Consider the following 16,404-nt stretch of genomic DNA (forward strand, 5'->3'; position numbering starts at 1 on the left):
TTTAGTTATGTGATATTTTAACTTGTATTTTACTGTAAGAAACTCATGCTTGCCTGGCATTTTGATGTGGTGTTACGTTCATAAAGTTGATCAGATATGCATAATTGTCTGGGTAGATTCACAAACAGGATTTTATTCGGTCTTGAAGACCAATTTTGTAACTCATTTTGGTGGATAATCCATGGGGTCATGTTGTTATTCTCCTTTCATATACTCGTAGTTAATGAGCAGGATAAGCTTGTTTGGGATTGTAATGTGTTTCAATGCTTGCATAAAGCTTAATAGTTTGTGGTACAGTAATGCATGATAAGGTTGATGGGCCAAATTGGGAATTTGATGATCAGTCATCTGTACATATAGAATTATCGACATGATAATCTATGCTGATGTGGTGGTCAAATATCTACAATAATTCTGGTGATATTAGGTAAATGCACCTCACAGTCTCCTCTTATTGGATTTTTCATTTCGATATCTGATTTTCATCAATAGGGGGAGGGTCGTGATGTAACTCAGGTCTAGAGCACCAGAGTAAGGTCGATTTGCTGACCATGAGTTGATTATCTATCAGGCAACAAAAGTTGCTAGGTTTGAAATGTATTAAGAAGTTCGTTCTGTCCAACTTTTCCTAATTTACAGAGTACAGGTGGCTTTTACCCATGTGGTAAGAGATTGGTGGTGTGGGTATTGGTATCTGTGGCCCTGTAGGTGTGCTTTGGAGCCTGAATATGTTTTTTTGGTAGGTAGATGTTTTAAATAATACTAAGATATGAAAACAAAGAGGGGATGAAGAAGACATGAGTGATGTTAGATGAGATTGACAAAACTTCTGGAGGGCCTGTTTGGGGCTTAGCAGGATTCCATCCACTTTATTTTTCAATGCAATTTTTTAGATTTGGGGGTTCCAACTATGAGGATGGTCATGATCTAGTCTATGCTTGCAGTGACCAAGACGGTTAAAGTCACTAGACTGAGAGACTGCTAGACCATGTCAAAAATTTTAACAGGTCATTAATCATGTGCATAGGGTTCGTGAGGAGAGGTCCTTTTGTTTTCTAGTTCGTGAACTCCATATTGTGATGGGTGGTTCAGCTCCAACCTCAAGTAATGTGTGGAGCAAAGACTATTGGCAGTGGCAGAGCTAGAAATTTATTAAAACCTAAACAAGATGATAGCTTCATTATGACAGTAACTACCCTCATGGAACAATAGCTCTACATAAATATAAATGTTTCATCCTTCCATCCGCAAACCCAAATCCAACCAAAATCATGTCAGAGAAAGAAAATGGCAATATGTCTTCAACAACATGCCCACATAAACCTAAGTTTCCACTAAGAGAACTAAAAGTCATTGCTATAACTAAAATCGTATTTTCTCCAGAGATCAGTATATCGTATTACTATGATTCAAATTGTTGGTTCCTCATGTTAAATTTCTTCTTCAAGCTAAATTTATTATCCCAAAACTCTCAATGTGAGCTTGGCTTTTGCTTTGATACTATGTTGAATTAAATTATCCGCATAGCTTCTTATAGACATTTGATCAAACAGGTTGTGGACATGTCATCTACCAAATTCACTGCTGTAAATGCATATCACTTCCATACTGACTTAGAGAATTAGCCAATTCACTTGGTACGACTTCATTAAAAGGTTACCGGTTCATACCCGTCACAATTGATCCAAAAGAAAAAACTACAGCAAATAACAACAATATGGCACTTCGAAAAAACGGAGATGATGAGCACTATGATTTTCTTCTATAATAGGGTTAAGGACAAATTTTCAAAACCATCCGGTTTTGAAATTTATTCCCCTTTAGTTATGTGATATTTTAACTTGTATTTTACTGTAAGAAACTCATGCTTGCCTGGCATTTTGATGTGGTGTTACGTTCATAAAGTTGATCAGATATGCATAATTGTCTGGGTAGATTCACAAACAGGATTTTATTCGGTCTTGAAGACCAATTTTGTAACTCATTTTGGTGGATAATCCATGGGGTCATGTTGTTATTCTCCTTTCATATACTCGTAGTTAATGAGCAGGATAAGCTTGTTTGGGATTGTAATGTGTTTCAATGCTTGCATAAAGCTTAATAGTTTGTGGTACAGTAATGCATGATAAGGTTGATGGGCCAAATTGGGAATTTGATGATCAGTCATCTGTACATATAGAATTATCGACATGATAATCTATGCTGATGTGGTGGTCAAATATCTACAATAATTCTGGTGATATTAGGTAAATGCACCTCACAGTCTCCTCTTATTGGATTTTTCATTTCGATATCTGATTTTCATCAATAGGGGGAGGGTCGTGATGTAACTCAGGTCTAGAGCACCAGAGTAAGGTCGATTTGCTGACCATGAGTTGATTATCTATCAGGCAACAAAAGTTGCTAGGTTTGAAATGTATTAAGAAGTTCGTTCTGTCCAACTTTTCCTAATTTACAGAGTACAGGTGGCTTTTACCCATGTGGTAAGAGATTGGTGGTGTGGGTATTGGTATCTGTGGCCCTGTAGGTGTGCTTTGGAGCCTGAATATGTTTTTTTGGTAGGTAGATGTTTTAAATAATACTAAGATATGAAAACAAAGAGGGGATGAAGAAGACATGAGTGATGTTAGATGAGATTGACAAAACTTCTGGAGGGCCTGTTTGGGGCTTAGCAGGATTCCATCCACTTTATTTTTCAATGCAATTTTTTAGATTTGGGGGTTCCAACTATGAGGATGGTCATGATCTAGTCTATGCTTGCAGTGACCAAGACGGTTAAAGTCACTAGACTGAGAGACTGCTAGACCATGTCAAAAATTTTAACAGGTCATTAATCATGTGCATAGGGTTCGTGAGGAGAGGTCCTTTTGTTTTCTAGTTCGTGAACTCCATATTGTGATGGGTGGTTCAGCTCCAACCTCAAGTAATGTGTGGAGCAAAGACTATTGGCAGTGGCAGAGCTAGAAATTTATTAAAACCTAAACAAGATGATAGCTTCATTATGACAGTAACTACCCTCATGGAACAATAGCTCTACATAAATATAAATGTTTCATCCTTCCATCCGCAAACCCAAATCCAACCAAAATCATGTCAGAGAAAGAAAATGGCAATATGTCTTCAACAACATGCCCACATAAACCTAAGTTTCCACTAAGAGAACTAAAAGTCATTGCTATAACTAAAATCGTATTTTCTCCAGAGATCAGTATATCGTATTACTATGATTCAAATTGTTGGTTCCTCATGTTAAATTTCTTCTTCAAGCTAAATTTATTATCCCAAAACTCTCAATGTGAGCTTGGCTTTTGCTTTGATACTATGTTGAATTAAATTATCCGCATAGCTTCTTATAGACATTTGATCAAACAGGTTGTGGACATGTCATCTACCAAATTCACTGCTGTAAATGCATATCACTTCCATACTGACTTAGAGAATTAGCCAATTCACTTGGTACGACTTCATTAAAAGGTTACCGGTTCATACCCGTCACAATTGATCCAAAAGAAAAAACTACAGCAAATAACAACAATATGGCACTTCGAAAAAACGGAGATGATGAGCACTATGATTTTCTTCTATAATAGGGTTAAGGACAAATTTTCAAAACCATCCGGTTTTGAAATTTATTCCCCAAAAAAACCTCTTTCAACCTTAATTCCAAAAACAGACCTAGTTGGATGAAACTGGGTCTGTTTTTGAAAAAAAAAATTTCCAAACTTCACGGGAGTTAAACTTCACGGGAGTTTTTTCTCATAACAAAACTTCACGGGAGTTCAACTCCCGTGAAGTTTGAAATTTTTTTTTTTCAAAAACCGACCCAGTTTCAACCAACTGGGTCGGTTTTTGAAATTAAGGTTGAAATGGGTCGTTTTTTATAAATAAATTTCAAAAGTGGATGGTTTTGAAAATTTATCCATAGGGTTAATCCCCTCCACAATTGGACCAAAACAAAAAATAATAGCAATAACAACAATATGGCAAATCAAAAGAAGATAACGAGCATTGTAATTTCCTTCTACTATAGGGAAACTCGGAAAACAAGAAAGAGTTCTGGTTCTCTTTTGTTTGGGTCATTTACATTTTAGTCTTACTTCAAAATTTACAATATATCAATACCCCATACCTTTTTTCTATTTGTCAAGAGAGGGCTAAGGCCCCATTGGGCCCCATATGACTCCGCCCCTGACTATTGGTGTGTTTTGACTGTATTTTTTTCTTCTATCCATGGGATCATATACTATGATAGGTTTTTTCTTTCATTTGAGGGTTTTGGTTATGTGTCAGATATGGCAATTGTCTGTATCTCATTTTCGGAATATTCTGTTAAACCATTCTAAATGAAATGCAGGGTTGGGATGTGTCAATGTTTGCAAGCATGTGCTCAGAGGGTTAGGATGGTGATAAATCTCATGCTCAACATTTGCCTCAAAAATTTAAGACACTAGTTATATATGCCATAAATATATACTAGCTGTTTCCAAATGTTCTTGAAGGAACCAAGTAAAAATAAGAAAGGTAACCAGAAAATGCAAGTCAGAAAGAGCATCCAACATACCTGGGCTGAGTAGAAGGTGTCAATATCTATGTTTAGTTGTCCAACATAGATACCCATGCATTAACCTTGTAGAGTTATCCAGGCTTTATGGAACATACACAAACATGGAACTTCATCTTGTCCTACATAAATTTAATCCTTGCTCATTATAAATTATGCAATTGAAACACATTTTATTTTACAACTTGGTATGTCAAATATACATATAGCTGGTCTAATGTGACATGTCAATCACATTTTGTTTGTTTTTTAAAATCTATATCTGTGTTGAGATAAATGTTGAACCAGTATGGTTTTTATAATGTCTTTTTCTTGTGCGTTGAATCTTTTCTTTTGCTTATTCGTTGAATCTCACTCTCTTAGTTAATGTTCTTTGCCTACAGGCACTTGTTGAATGTGACAGAGACTCCATAGACCTAAGTGGAGATGTTGGTTCTGTTGGTCGAATAGTAATTTCAAACGGTCCTGCTGGGAACAATGAAATGCTCCTAGACCTGAAAGGTATTATTTATAAAGCATTCATTTTGTTGCTTGATTGGTCAATCTTTCTGACAACTTCATGGAAGTGTTGCAACCAGACACATTACCTGACCAGGACTATGTTGACTATCTTCTTCAAATATTAGGTGATATGTTTTCCGAATATAGGAATAGTAATCAGAAGCAACTCCTCACCCATAGTTTTAGTGGTCTAGGCTCATGTCTAGGCCTAGGCGGTACATCCTACCTGGGTCTTGGGAGCACCTAGGGGAGCATGAGCCGTTATGCGGATTGCAAAGTTTTAGGTAGTGGTCTGATTACCTCTGCTGCTGCCTCCACCTCCTTCAATCTCTTTGGCCTCATCTATCGACTCCTCCGCCTTCTCCAACCTTCAGCAAAACCTCCTCCACCTCCAGTTAAAAAGAGGGGAAGAAGAAGAAAGAAAGGGGAAAAAAAACTGTCCTTCCCCTGTTTCTCCCTTTTAGGTTCATTGTATGTTTCTTCTCTCAAAGTACTGATAAAAGATGAATCCATGAGTAAACCTCTTGTTCCACTTTTATTTACAATAAATCTGCTACAGGCATCGCTGATATTACCAATGTAATTTGTTGATGTTACAGGAACGATTTACAAGTCAACCATCGTTCCTTCACGGACATTTTGCATCGTATGTTCCCTAATCCTCATTTTAGACTAAAACAGATATCATGCTAGCTGAGTTATCTGTTTTCATACTTCTGTTTTCTATTAAATTTTGTTTTGCAGTTACTTTGACTACCTGCTAGTAATGAATATTTATTCTTGCAGGTTAGCGTGGGACAGTCAGAAGCAAAGGTCTGTTTATAATACTTGGCGAATAAGTTTTCCTTGCTGCTGGAAAATTGTTTTTAGACTAAAATGTTTTTAAATGGAAGAAAGTTGTAACAGAAATTATTCTTTCTCTATATTGTAGAAATTTATATCATATGACCGATATTATTTTTCCTGGTAAAGGAATTCTTGTTGTTCTTTTGGCCTGCAGAATGGTTTTCAAATTTTGTTCAAATTACTAGAATTTTATCCAGACTCAGTACTTGTTTTTCCACAATGAGCTTCATCATTATTTCAGCTTTTCTCCCTGCAATTTCATGTTAATTGCATGCCTAGGATCCATCAATGCATTGTGCAATTAGAGTTTTTATCGGTTCCTGTTGTTTCACAGTGATCTTTATTGTCATATGTGCAGATAGAGGCTATCATGAATGACTTTATAAAGCTGGAGCCTCAGTCAAATGTTTTTGAGGCTGAAACGATGATCGAAGGTTATGATTCTACCTAGAGTTACAAGCTGTTATAAGATCAGTGTTCAGTAATCTATTGTTATCATAGGATTAGGTATCTAATATCTTGTGTATTTTGAGGAAAGATATGTGGTCTTGATTATCAGTATAAATGTGTAGGCAGGGATTTAATTTATGATGTCTTCCATTTGAACACAATTTGAGGAAAATGTGGAGTTCCTTAGTTGTCCATTTTACTAGCACTATGAGTTCCCTTTTACTGGAGCATCTGATAAAGATATGTAGATTATCTAACAGATTATGGTTGAGTGCTGATATTACCTTTTATTGACAGGAAAATTTCAACAAAAAAACGTAAAGAAAAAGTTTGATATGCATTGCGATTTAAAGGACCAACTAGAATCCAGAAGGCAATTGTGTAATTTCATTTTTCATGTAGAGAAAACTAGAAATTTCAGTCTTGATATGTGGAAGGAATAGAATTAATGATATGAAAGACTAAACATCAATGACGACTGACTGTATTTACTATCTGTTTACAGCACTATACAACTATATCATGAATTTGCTCACTTGATCAATAGTGGTTTCGTTCCATCTCCATTTCATGTTTATCCTGAAGATAATTTCTATCCGCACTTTTCATGGATCACAAATACCATAATAATCACAGCCCTAAAATACCAAGACTCATTCTAGTTGTTTGATTGGATTTGTGGGCCCTCATATGATTACTCCTATTAAGGCAATATCTGGAGTCGTGTCAAGTTCATTTGAGGGATAAAACGACTTATCTTACACCTTCAAGCTTAACAACATTGTGCTATCTTCTTTTGACCAGGTACTCTCGATGGTTTCTCGTTTGATTCAGATGAAGAGGGTCAGAAGATGTCTAAGCCCGCTGCTCCTCAAAGTGATCAAAACAATGAAAATGGAGATAAAGCAAACACAAAGAGTAAAAGAAAAGTTGAGAAATCCTCAGTATGTTGTTAACCTTAAAGTAATTTATGGCTGTTCATCTTCCTTGTGAAATATATAAATCTAGAATGGGCGTGTTCATAAGTTGGTTAACTCTCTGGTTCATGTTTATGATTTACTTAGATTCTTTAAATGCTATAGCTTCTCTTGCAGTTTCGTGGATTTTTTTTTCTCGTTTATTTCGAATCTTATTCAGTGTTACTTAGTTGCATCACAGTTCTCTCTTATCTTTTAGATTGGAAAGCTGCTTAGCTCTTCTAGTGGCCTTTAACATTGGTCACTGTATTAGTCCATTTCATTGTATTAGTAATCAAATTGAGGAGGCAGTCATTCGTATATTATTCCTCTTGCTGGATACGTGCTGAATATTATTTGCTTAGCTTCGTAATTTGCTTTGAATAATAATCTTCATAATTTCCCAAGACTCAATTTGTTAGACATCTTTTTTCTTTCTTCATGGTGAAGGCACTTGGATTATGAGATAAACACCATATAACCGGGATTTGGGGCGTGGAGAGGAATATTGGAAAAGCATTCTGTAGATGTTTAAGCTCTTCTGTACTCTTTTTTTCTCTTTCTAACTAAGAGATATTATATTGTGTAAACATTGGGATTAATGATTTACCATCCAGCTTTATCCTTATGTGACATTTATCCTAGCTTGCAACACCTTCATAGGTAAAATTGGCCTTTTTTTCCTTTTCAACCAACACTCTTTTGGTGCTTACAACATTAAGCATCCTATTAAACTATTCTAGGGAATGTTGTTTTCACTTGAGGAGTGAAGGGATTTCCATGTACTGGGGAGGATTCAAGGCATGCCTTGACCTAAGGAGAGAAACTTTCTCCTCTATTTACTGCAGAGTGGGAGTTCACCTCTTCCATTCTCCATGTTCTACCTTTTCCTCTTTGAATACTTGGTATGAAGAAGTTGACAGCTCCCAGATCTCTCCCTCCTTTCCCCTGTAGAGACACATACCCGTCAAGCATGCACGGAGCACATAGATATACATGTTAAACCCTAGTTATTCTTGATTGAAAGGGCCACAAGCAATATGAGATACAGGCACGTTGTTCTACTGGCACTTAGTTTAAACAATTATCTTAAAAGTTTTGTGTCCATATGGCTAATGGCTAGGCATCTCATGTTCTATAGAAACTCGTATCTAAAATTATCTGAATATTTGCCATGATGTAATATCTCATGGGATCACCATTTTGTAGAGTGAGCGAGCATAAGCAGAAGAAGTTTACCTGTGATGTTAGGACGAAATTAAGTGCAATTATCTAAGAGAAACCATGAAAATCTTACATTTCATTTCTGCATTTGGAGATATTAGATTTCAAAGAGCCTCTGAGCATTTAATATGGAAATTATTTTTATCTATAAACCAAAAACTGTGTCCATTCGATCATGTCCTAGCCATCTTCTCAGTTTTTGACGAGAGATAGTATCATAGAATCACTGGTTAATGCAGTATTTCTAAACTTAATAGCAATAATCTAGGATTAAAAAAGGATAGTTTTTTTCAGTTTCAAGGAAAAAGTTTCTGCACTGACATATATGTCATGCTTAGGAGGATGAGAGAGACTTATACATAGCAGTTATTATTTAATATTCACAATCAGCACTCTTTTGGCATGCTTATGAAGTTTTTTCAGTCTTGATTGAGTGATTTTCTTGCAGGGTATGATAAATAAGAGGGTTAAAGCTGCTGGCAGGCCGTCCAAGACTGTAAAGAAAACGAAGAAGTCAAAAAAGTGAGGGAATGTACTCGTCGTTCTCTCTATCTCTGTTGTTATATTGTTAAATGTACAAATATATTAGGGAGGATCAGATATTCTTAGTTATTACGTTCTTCATTTTCGTTGGAATGATTTCAAACAGATTAGTGAAATAAATTGAATAGAGATTTCAGTACAATTTCCTTTACGCTTTATGTGTGAAATCACCATTATCATCATTACTTTTTTTTGCCCGTCCCCCCACTTTTTTTGTGCTTTTTAGAGACCTGTGAAAATGATTTACAATAAAGTAATAATTGTATTGTTCATTGTAGTATCTCTTGAAATAGGTTCCTTTTCTTGGCCTCCTTGAACATGATCAGGTAATCACATTTGAATTACACTGTCATTGAAACTTTTATCTTCCATCTATTTTTACAATTTCTGATCTCAAGGATTGCAAATCATACTTATGTTTTCAATGAATTTATTATGGTCCATGAGCTATTTATATTATTGTACTCAAGCTCTTTCTATTTTCTCCTCAGTAGTCCATAAATTTATGTTTCCCATTCTATACCTCAGGCGTGTCCTTTTGTGAGCTCTCATCAAGTTCGTCATCTCTTCCTCTTTAGCCTTAGAATGAGGTCCGTCAAGTACAGAATATTCATATTTTAATATATTTTATTTTAATAAATCCAAATATAAAATTTGCACTTGATTACAATTTACAAATAATATGTAAGCAGACTTGCTTTAGGAACATGGTTAGCTTCTTTCTTTGAGAAATTAATTAATATCCGTACACTGATTCATTCAGAAAAAGAAAACTTCTTCCTGTTCTTTAAAACTACTTAGAATTTTATGTGAATCCCCACTTTCATTTATTGAATGTAAGGCTACTATTGGGTATATCCATGTAAGTATGTAACTCCATCAGGCATTCACTCAACAAGACAAGTTTGATGTGTTCTTTATTAAGTATTGTAATGCCATATACAGCGGTATTATATGTAGGTAAATTGTCTCTGAAATCTACTCTTCTATCTCCCAATTGCTGAGTACATGCACAACAAATACACATATACAGCCATATGATTTTCTTGAATTGGTGCTACCCAATTTTGTTCTTAATTGCACATGATTGTAGAGACCATCTGGTCTTCCACTTCATTTTTTGCTCTTCCTCTGCATGTCCTGTCTCCTATCTGAGTTCTCATAGAAGAAGGTCCTCGAAATTCTCTCTTTTCCTTTATCCCAACTTCTGGTTCATCTTGATGAACCCTATCCTGAATTACTTCATCATAACCCAGGCAAAGAAGAGGGTGGTTAGTATGAAAAAAGGTAGGTGAAAATTTTGGGTGCTCGCAGAAGAAGTGATATCTTGATCTCCACCTTCATCTCCATGCCAATTGTTGGGTTGACTAGGATAACTGGTTGGTTGGTTACTAGGATAGCCTGTAGGTGGAGCATTAGAATAGCCAGTAGGTTGGCCAATAGTAACACCGCCAGGAGGTGGTGGTGGCGCCCCATCAGAATAGCCAGTAGGTTGGCCAATTGTAACACCGCCAGGAGGTGGTGGTGGCGCCCCATCAGAATAGCCGTTGGATCTCCTCATCCTGCATAAGTTAATATTTAGGGGAGAGACTTTAGCCACACAAACAAAAGGAGGGGAAATTTCAATTTCTTCTCTTTCTTTATGCAGTCTTTTAAAGTCCCTAACCATTACATCAAAACTCCAAAGTTGTGAGAGTTGACGGTTATATTTTGGGCCGAAACCTGGTTCATCCAGCGGTGTCAATTTTTAGAAAATCTGCTTTTAAATTCGTGGCCGGTGGAATTTGAACCAGTTACCATCTGAAAGTCCATAACCATTGCACCAAAACTCCAGAGTTGTGGTGAGAGCTGAGTGTTATATTTTTATATTCTAACACTTTTGATCCACATTATAATATTTAGTTTTCAATTTAAAAAAGGAGCCTTAAGGGGTCTATGTCAAGCAAATTAGGCTAGTCATTCCTCTATCGTAAAGTAGACTGAAGAATAAGTAAATATGGGCAAGTGAGAGGCCAAGAAAAGCTTAAGGAGTATGTTGAATAAGCATCTTACTTGCAGTTGTAATCTAGGGGTTGTGAATTGATTGTGAATTTTGGTGCCCGCATAATCTCGGTTTAGAAAAGGCGACGAGTTAGTGACTCTGAGTGAGTCGGTGATCCGGTGATCCTGAGCGAGTAGAGATTGTGTGGGATACAAAAAAAACCATGGTTCAACTAATTCTATTAGCAAGCCTTGGGAAATAAATGTGCACAACTGAGAAGGGGAGGATAGTATGGAAACAAGGGGAGATGTGGGAACTAATGTTGAAGAATGGATGCATTCATGAAGATAAAGTGGCGGAGACCTGATTAAAAAAGATATGCAGTGAAGTAGTAGTATGACTCTGGAAGACGAAAATAAAATGCTTATGAGACTAACTGTGTCCTGTGGTAATCTATGGAAACCTTGTCAAGGTGGTTTGTTTCAAATGTAGGTCAGAACTATGCTAAGAAAGAAAACCTACAATGACATTGAAAATAACAATACGGTGAATTTTAATGTGATGAAAGAATGATTAATGGAATCAAAATAACCGTTGATATCTAATACGGAAGAAAGGTTACAACCCTCTGTTGCTGAAAGCTGCAGACCTTTTGTGGTGTATATGAAAAGTCATCTTGGTTATTTGAGAAGAGTACATGCTAATCAGATACTCTTTGAAGAGGTATATGACAATGGTAAGAGTGCGACACATCTGGAAATTATTATGCTAAGTGAGAATTGTTTCCTTAAAACCAATAATAAAATCAGACAGTACTTATCATAGTAGTAAACTCACCTGCTCTATATTAGATATAACTTGTTATATATAGTTATCTTCATACAAACTAATCAATGCCTTGTATTGGGAGAGTTCTCTATATGTGAGCCATGCTTACCCGTACACGGGGCAGAAAACAATGTTGTAGTCAGAAGCCTTGCAGGTGAAGGTGCTCGTCCTATCATCAAACGCATAGCTGTAAGCCCTAGGGCAGGCAGTCTTGAATATGGTAGAGTAGAAGGAGGGCTTGCATGTGGTTGGGTTCGCAAACTGCCCGCTGCAGCAGTATTGATCCAGTCCAAATGCTTCGCATGCGCTCTTGCACGCTACAACTCCACTGTCATCTTCCACCTGAAGCTCTTTTGGGCAGCCTACAGACGTTGTAGAGACCAGGTCAGTAAGCAGCTCATGTTATGAGATTGTTTTATTTCCATATCTGCAAAAGATTTGGTGCACTCTTAAATGGTTACATGTTTTGGTGGCTTAGAATCTGCATGTTTTGAGGTTTCTTTTATATGGGTCATTGCTGAACAATGGCTTCAAGACTTGGTTATCATTTAGGAGAGGCTTTCATAAAGAAATCTTGCTTGTTTTTAACTTTGATCGGTGTTTTCAACGAGTACAATACAAAGGGTCGTGTTCTGTCGGGTTGATTAAAATTTGCCTTTCTGGGAATTAAAATCCGTTGTAAAGCTAAATGGAGTTTTGAATATGGGGTCTGCTTCTCTCTCTGAAAAACTGTTAAGAGAAGACAGGATTCTGACTACAAATTTGCCGGGATGGTAATAGATCATCCGTTTAGCTCAGCAAACTTCCTGTCCAAAGAAATACAAAATTACTCGAGGATTTTTGGTTTTTTTGGTAGACTTTTTATTTGAGACCCACTTTCTCCATGGGGGGTCATAAGAATTCCATAGAAACAAGCAACCCCTTAGTTTTTGCGGCTGATTACTGTTTTCCGTGTATTGTTATATCACCTTTCTTTCTACTACTGTATTATATGTTTTCTGTTGTTTATATGCAGTTATGTTCAGTCAATATCAACTGAAAAATTATCTGTCACTGTTGTAATCAGTAAGTAAGTTGAAGAGTCATTTACTCGAATTGAGATCACTTGCACATCCAGTGGCATTGCACGATCCTCCGCCTCCTCTCGGTGCTGCATATATTGGCAAATTGTATCCATCCACAAGGCTAACATCATAGAAATCCTGATCCTTCCCCTTTCCGAGCGTGATCTCAAACAGCGTCGCGGGCGGTAGAGCTCCCACCCCGTTACACCGCATCTTTCCTCCACAGTCCCCCGTTTGGCAAGCGCCCGTGCCTGTTCCGTCGAACTTGCACCCTGTTCTGGCCCATATCCGACCGGACCACCCGCTTGGGGCCGGAATCTGAACCGAGTGGCCCGGGTCGAGCTTGAACCCGGTCCATGGCAGTTGTGGCGTGCCTGAACCTGCTAAGGTCCCTGGCCATATTATGTGTGGGCAGTTGTTTGATATTGTGAGAGTGCCACATAATGAGATTGGGAAGGTAATGCAGAGAACTAAGGCGATGGTAAAGAGTTTTGGGGCCATGGCGTTGAGGGGGAGGCATTGGAGGGAAGGGACGAGTATAAATTGTTTGAATAGACGAAGAGGTTGAAGGTTGCTTCAGGAGGATTATTTGGATTTGGTATTTTGCATGGATTGGGTGGCCTCGGTAGAAGGAAATACCTTAATTCTTTTTGGGTGAAAAGAAATTTATTTGTAGGACGCACATTTTTCATCTAGAACGTTAACCTATGTCTTATTCCATTTTTGGTATGGAGGGGAGTTGGGTCCCACGTAGCTCGCAAAGTGGTGAACAGGCTTTTTGGACGTGAATATATTAATTTCTTTCGTTAAGTAGGGCTTGTAAGAAAACTACCCAGCTCTTTACGGGGTTTTGTTAATTAATTTAGTGGGGAAGAGGATTCTCGCTTCAAAGGTCGTGAAAAATTCGGGTCGGAATCGAAGCAGTTGTTGCTTTGTTCATCAAAGGCCCAGAGGCTTTGGGCCTTGTCGAATCGGAGGATAACGCCCGAGTCTAGAGCGGTTTAATGCCCATCGACAACCACCGGTCGTCATTTCTTAATTTGCTTGGTAGTATGTTTCTATTTAATACAAGTGTTTTGGCCGTGCTCGCACAGCTGAGTTTATTTGATTTCTTTATTCTCTATGAGTTTCTTTTTTTAGTTATGCATATGCTTTTAAAAATTTCTTTCTTTGACCTGCTGCTGATAACATGATATGGAGTTTTTTGCTTATAAAGGTAATACCAAATAAGAGTGTGCATATCTTTTATTTTATTTTAAGCACTCACATGATTCCCACCTGTGCGAGATTTGGCATAACTGAAAAAATGCATTGAATTAAATCATGCAATATGAAGTAATCAAATAAAACATTACAATGAGATGAAATATAAGGTTTTAAAATACCCATAAAATAATTTCAAGAATTCAAGTATTTATTCCTAGAATAATCTTAACAACTCATTAGAGTTTTAATCTAATTGTTAGAAAATATCAAATAAAGCCGAGAGAATTCGAGGTAATATTTTGGATAATTTGTGTAAATGATTTGTTTATTTTTTGTGGGTTGTAGATAATATTATGTGATAGGAATTTTTTTTATAGATCTACATATTATATATTTTTTATGGTTTTTTGTATTCTATTTATTTATTAAGAGAGATACGGGTGAACCAATGACTCCTCTTTATAAAACCCAATAAAAGCGGTATATCAAATCAATAAATAAAAAAAATGAGCAGTTCGTCAATAATATTTTAAGAGGAAGATTAATTCATCAACTTTAAATATAATTTGACACAAATAATTTTGCATATATGATTGAACAGTTAATTTTGTAAAAAGCCACTCAACTATTGTGGTGGATGTAAATGCAAAATAACTAAAGTACTCTTATGAAAATCAACCCATTCAATTACAAAGAAACTCCTAACAGGTTAAAAAATATCTATCGATCAATTACAATGTTTTTTTCCTTTCTCTTCCCTCTTTCTCTTATATCTTAAAAAATCAGAGTAATTTTTTTATAATTGAGGACTTTTTTGATTTTTTTCTCAGTCACCTGCTTGTCAAGACCTAATGGTTTTAACTTTCATGATGTAAAGTGAGAAGAGTTGAATGAGACCTTTAATCTCTTTCTGAGACACCCCACATTTGAGGGGGGTTAAGTGAGAAAAGTTCATGGGGTATCTCAAATTTCGTAATTGAGGGGGATTATCAACAATATGCTCAAAACTAAAGCGGAGTTTTCTCATATTAAAATAGGTGAGGGGGTTTTTGAGGGACCTCCCATAGTCGAGGGGGGTTTTCTAAAATTAACCCATGATTTTATGTAGAGAGGCTTTCTACATGAGTTTTTTTTTTCTTTTTAACTTCTATATTTAAATAATATATGATTATGAGATTTTTGTTTAAATATGAATAGTTATAATCTAATAAAAATTATAAAAATATTTGATTATTAGAATTTTCTAATTATATATAGTTTTAATTTGATGAAGATTTTTAGGTGAATATAATATTAGATGTCTACGTGTCATAGACATAGACCGGCATTTATGATAAGGCACATATTAATTTTTTGTGTCTATATAATAGTAACACATGTCAATTTTTTTGTGCATCTAAGAGTTCTACCAATTTTTGTGTATGTAGGAAGGAGGGATGATTAATACAATCACTGGGGGGGAGTTTACCAAGTCCTAAACATACAGGGGATCAACAGTAAGGGCTTGTTTGGATTGAGGGGAATGAGGGTGAAGGGAAGTTAGGGGAACCATTCACCTCCATTCATCTTGTTTGGGAACACTTAGGAGGTGAAGTTAATTCACCCTAGTTCTCATTGGTTCACCCCCTAATATTATAAAAATTGTTACCCCCAAATTGAGGTGTAACCAAAGGGAAGCGAACTCCCTTCCCTTCCCTTCACTCAGTTTTCCTTAACTTCCCTTCACCCCCTACAAATTCAAACAGGCCCTACATGTTTAGATTGGACATGGGCCCAGTCCAAAGTTTGGTGAGTTGATGCCAAGTATGTAACCCATGAAACCCAAATCCAACGACATTCCGGGCCGACGAGACCATCTAATGCCAAATTTGCGTCTAAATCACGAGTTCTCAAAGAATCAAAGATGGCAGCTTCCCTCAAAGCTGATATCGGCCAACCATTCTTGTCTATTAGCCACTTGATGCATCCCTTGCCTGGGCCCATCACTCGATGTTCGCAGACTTGTCAAGTTCTCATATCTTCTCTGTTCAAAAGTCTCTAATGTCCACAGAAAATGGTTGGCCATCCGGACAAACCCCATGCTCTAGTGAGGCCAATATCTTGTCTTATGCTTGTGATCACCTTAGTTTTAAAATGGGTCCATTATTTGAATTTTGTGAAGGTGAGACAAATCCACCTAAACCATGCTCAGCTCTTTATTATTATACGCAAGCAACAGGACCTCTTAGCTTTCTGAGGAATACA

At 36.7% G+C, this 16,404-nt stretch overlaps 2 protein-coding genes across 3 annotated transcripts in view; one reads left to right on the plus strand and one right to left on the minus strand.

Moving 5' to 3' along the window:
* Nucleotides 1–9,232, plus strand: part of LOC109840357 (DNA-binding protein BIN4) — a 12,609-nt gene extending 3,377 nt beyond the window's left edge. The window contains exons 5-10 of the mRNA XM_020408973.1: nucleotides 4,945–5,062; nucleotides 5,662–5,708; nucleotides 5,849–5,875; nucleotides 6,267–6,342; nucleotides 7,163–7,302; nucleotides 8,987–9,232. Of these exons, the coding sequence (XP_020264562.1) occupies nucleotides 4,945–5,062; nucleotides 5,662–5,708; nucleotides 5,849–5,875; nucleotides 6,267–6,342; nucleotides 7,163–7,302; nucleotides 8,987–9,064 (486 nt within the window). The 3' untranslated portion in view covers nucleotides 9,065–9,232. The remainder of the gene's footprint in view (nucleotides 1–4,944; nucleotides 5,063–5,661; nucleotides 5,709–5,848; nucleotides 5,876–6,266; nucleotides 6,343–7,162; nucleotides 7,303–8,986) is intronic.
* LOC109840356 (pathogenesis-related protein 5) lies at nucleotides 9,984–13,662 on the minus strand. Of its 2 annotated transcripts, none has more exons than XM_020408971.1 (4): nucleotides 12,981–13,662; nucleotides 12,000–12,252; nucleotides 10,420–10,643; nucleotides 9,984–10,321 (listed from the first exon to the last, which is right to left on the minus strand). In XM_020408971.1, the coding sequence occupies exons 1-4, from the start codon at nucleotides 13,453–13,455 to the stop codon at nucleotides 10,155–10,157; spliced, it is 1,119 nt and encodes a 372-aa protein (XP_020264560.1). In that variant the 5' UTR covers nucleotides 13,456–13,662; the 3' UTR covers nucleotides 9,984–10,154. The 2 variants fall into 2 exon arrangements, with proteins under 2 accessions (XP_020264560.1, XP_020264561.1); XM_020408972.1 differs by having other exon boundaries at nucleotides 10,225–10,313.

Source organism: Asparagus officinalis, chromosome 5, assembly GCF_001876935.1.
Source record: "Asparagus officinalis chromosome 5, Aspof.V1, whole genome shotgun sequence".
NCBI lineage: Eukaryota > Viridiplantae > Streptophyta > Magnoliopsida > Asparagales > Asparagaceae > Asparagus > Asparagus officinalis.

Coding starts and splice junctions, on each gene's coding strand:
- LOC109840356 (XM_020408971.1), bottom strand. CDS start 13,455: ATGGCCCCAAAACTCTTTACCATCGCCTTAGTTCTCTGCATTACCTTC. Junction 12,253..12,980: donor TGCAAGTGATCTCAATTCGA/GTAAATGACTCT, acceptor CAACGTCTGTAG/GCTGCCCAAAAGAGCTTCAG. Junction 10,644..11,999: donor GTTTTCTGCCCCGTGTACGG/GTAAGCATGGCT, acceptor TAACTTATGCAG/GATGAGGAGATCCAACGGCT.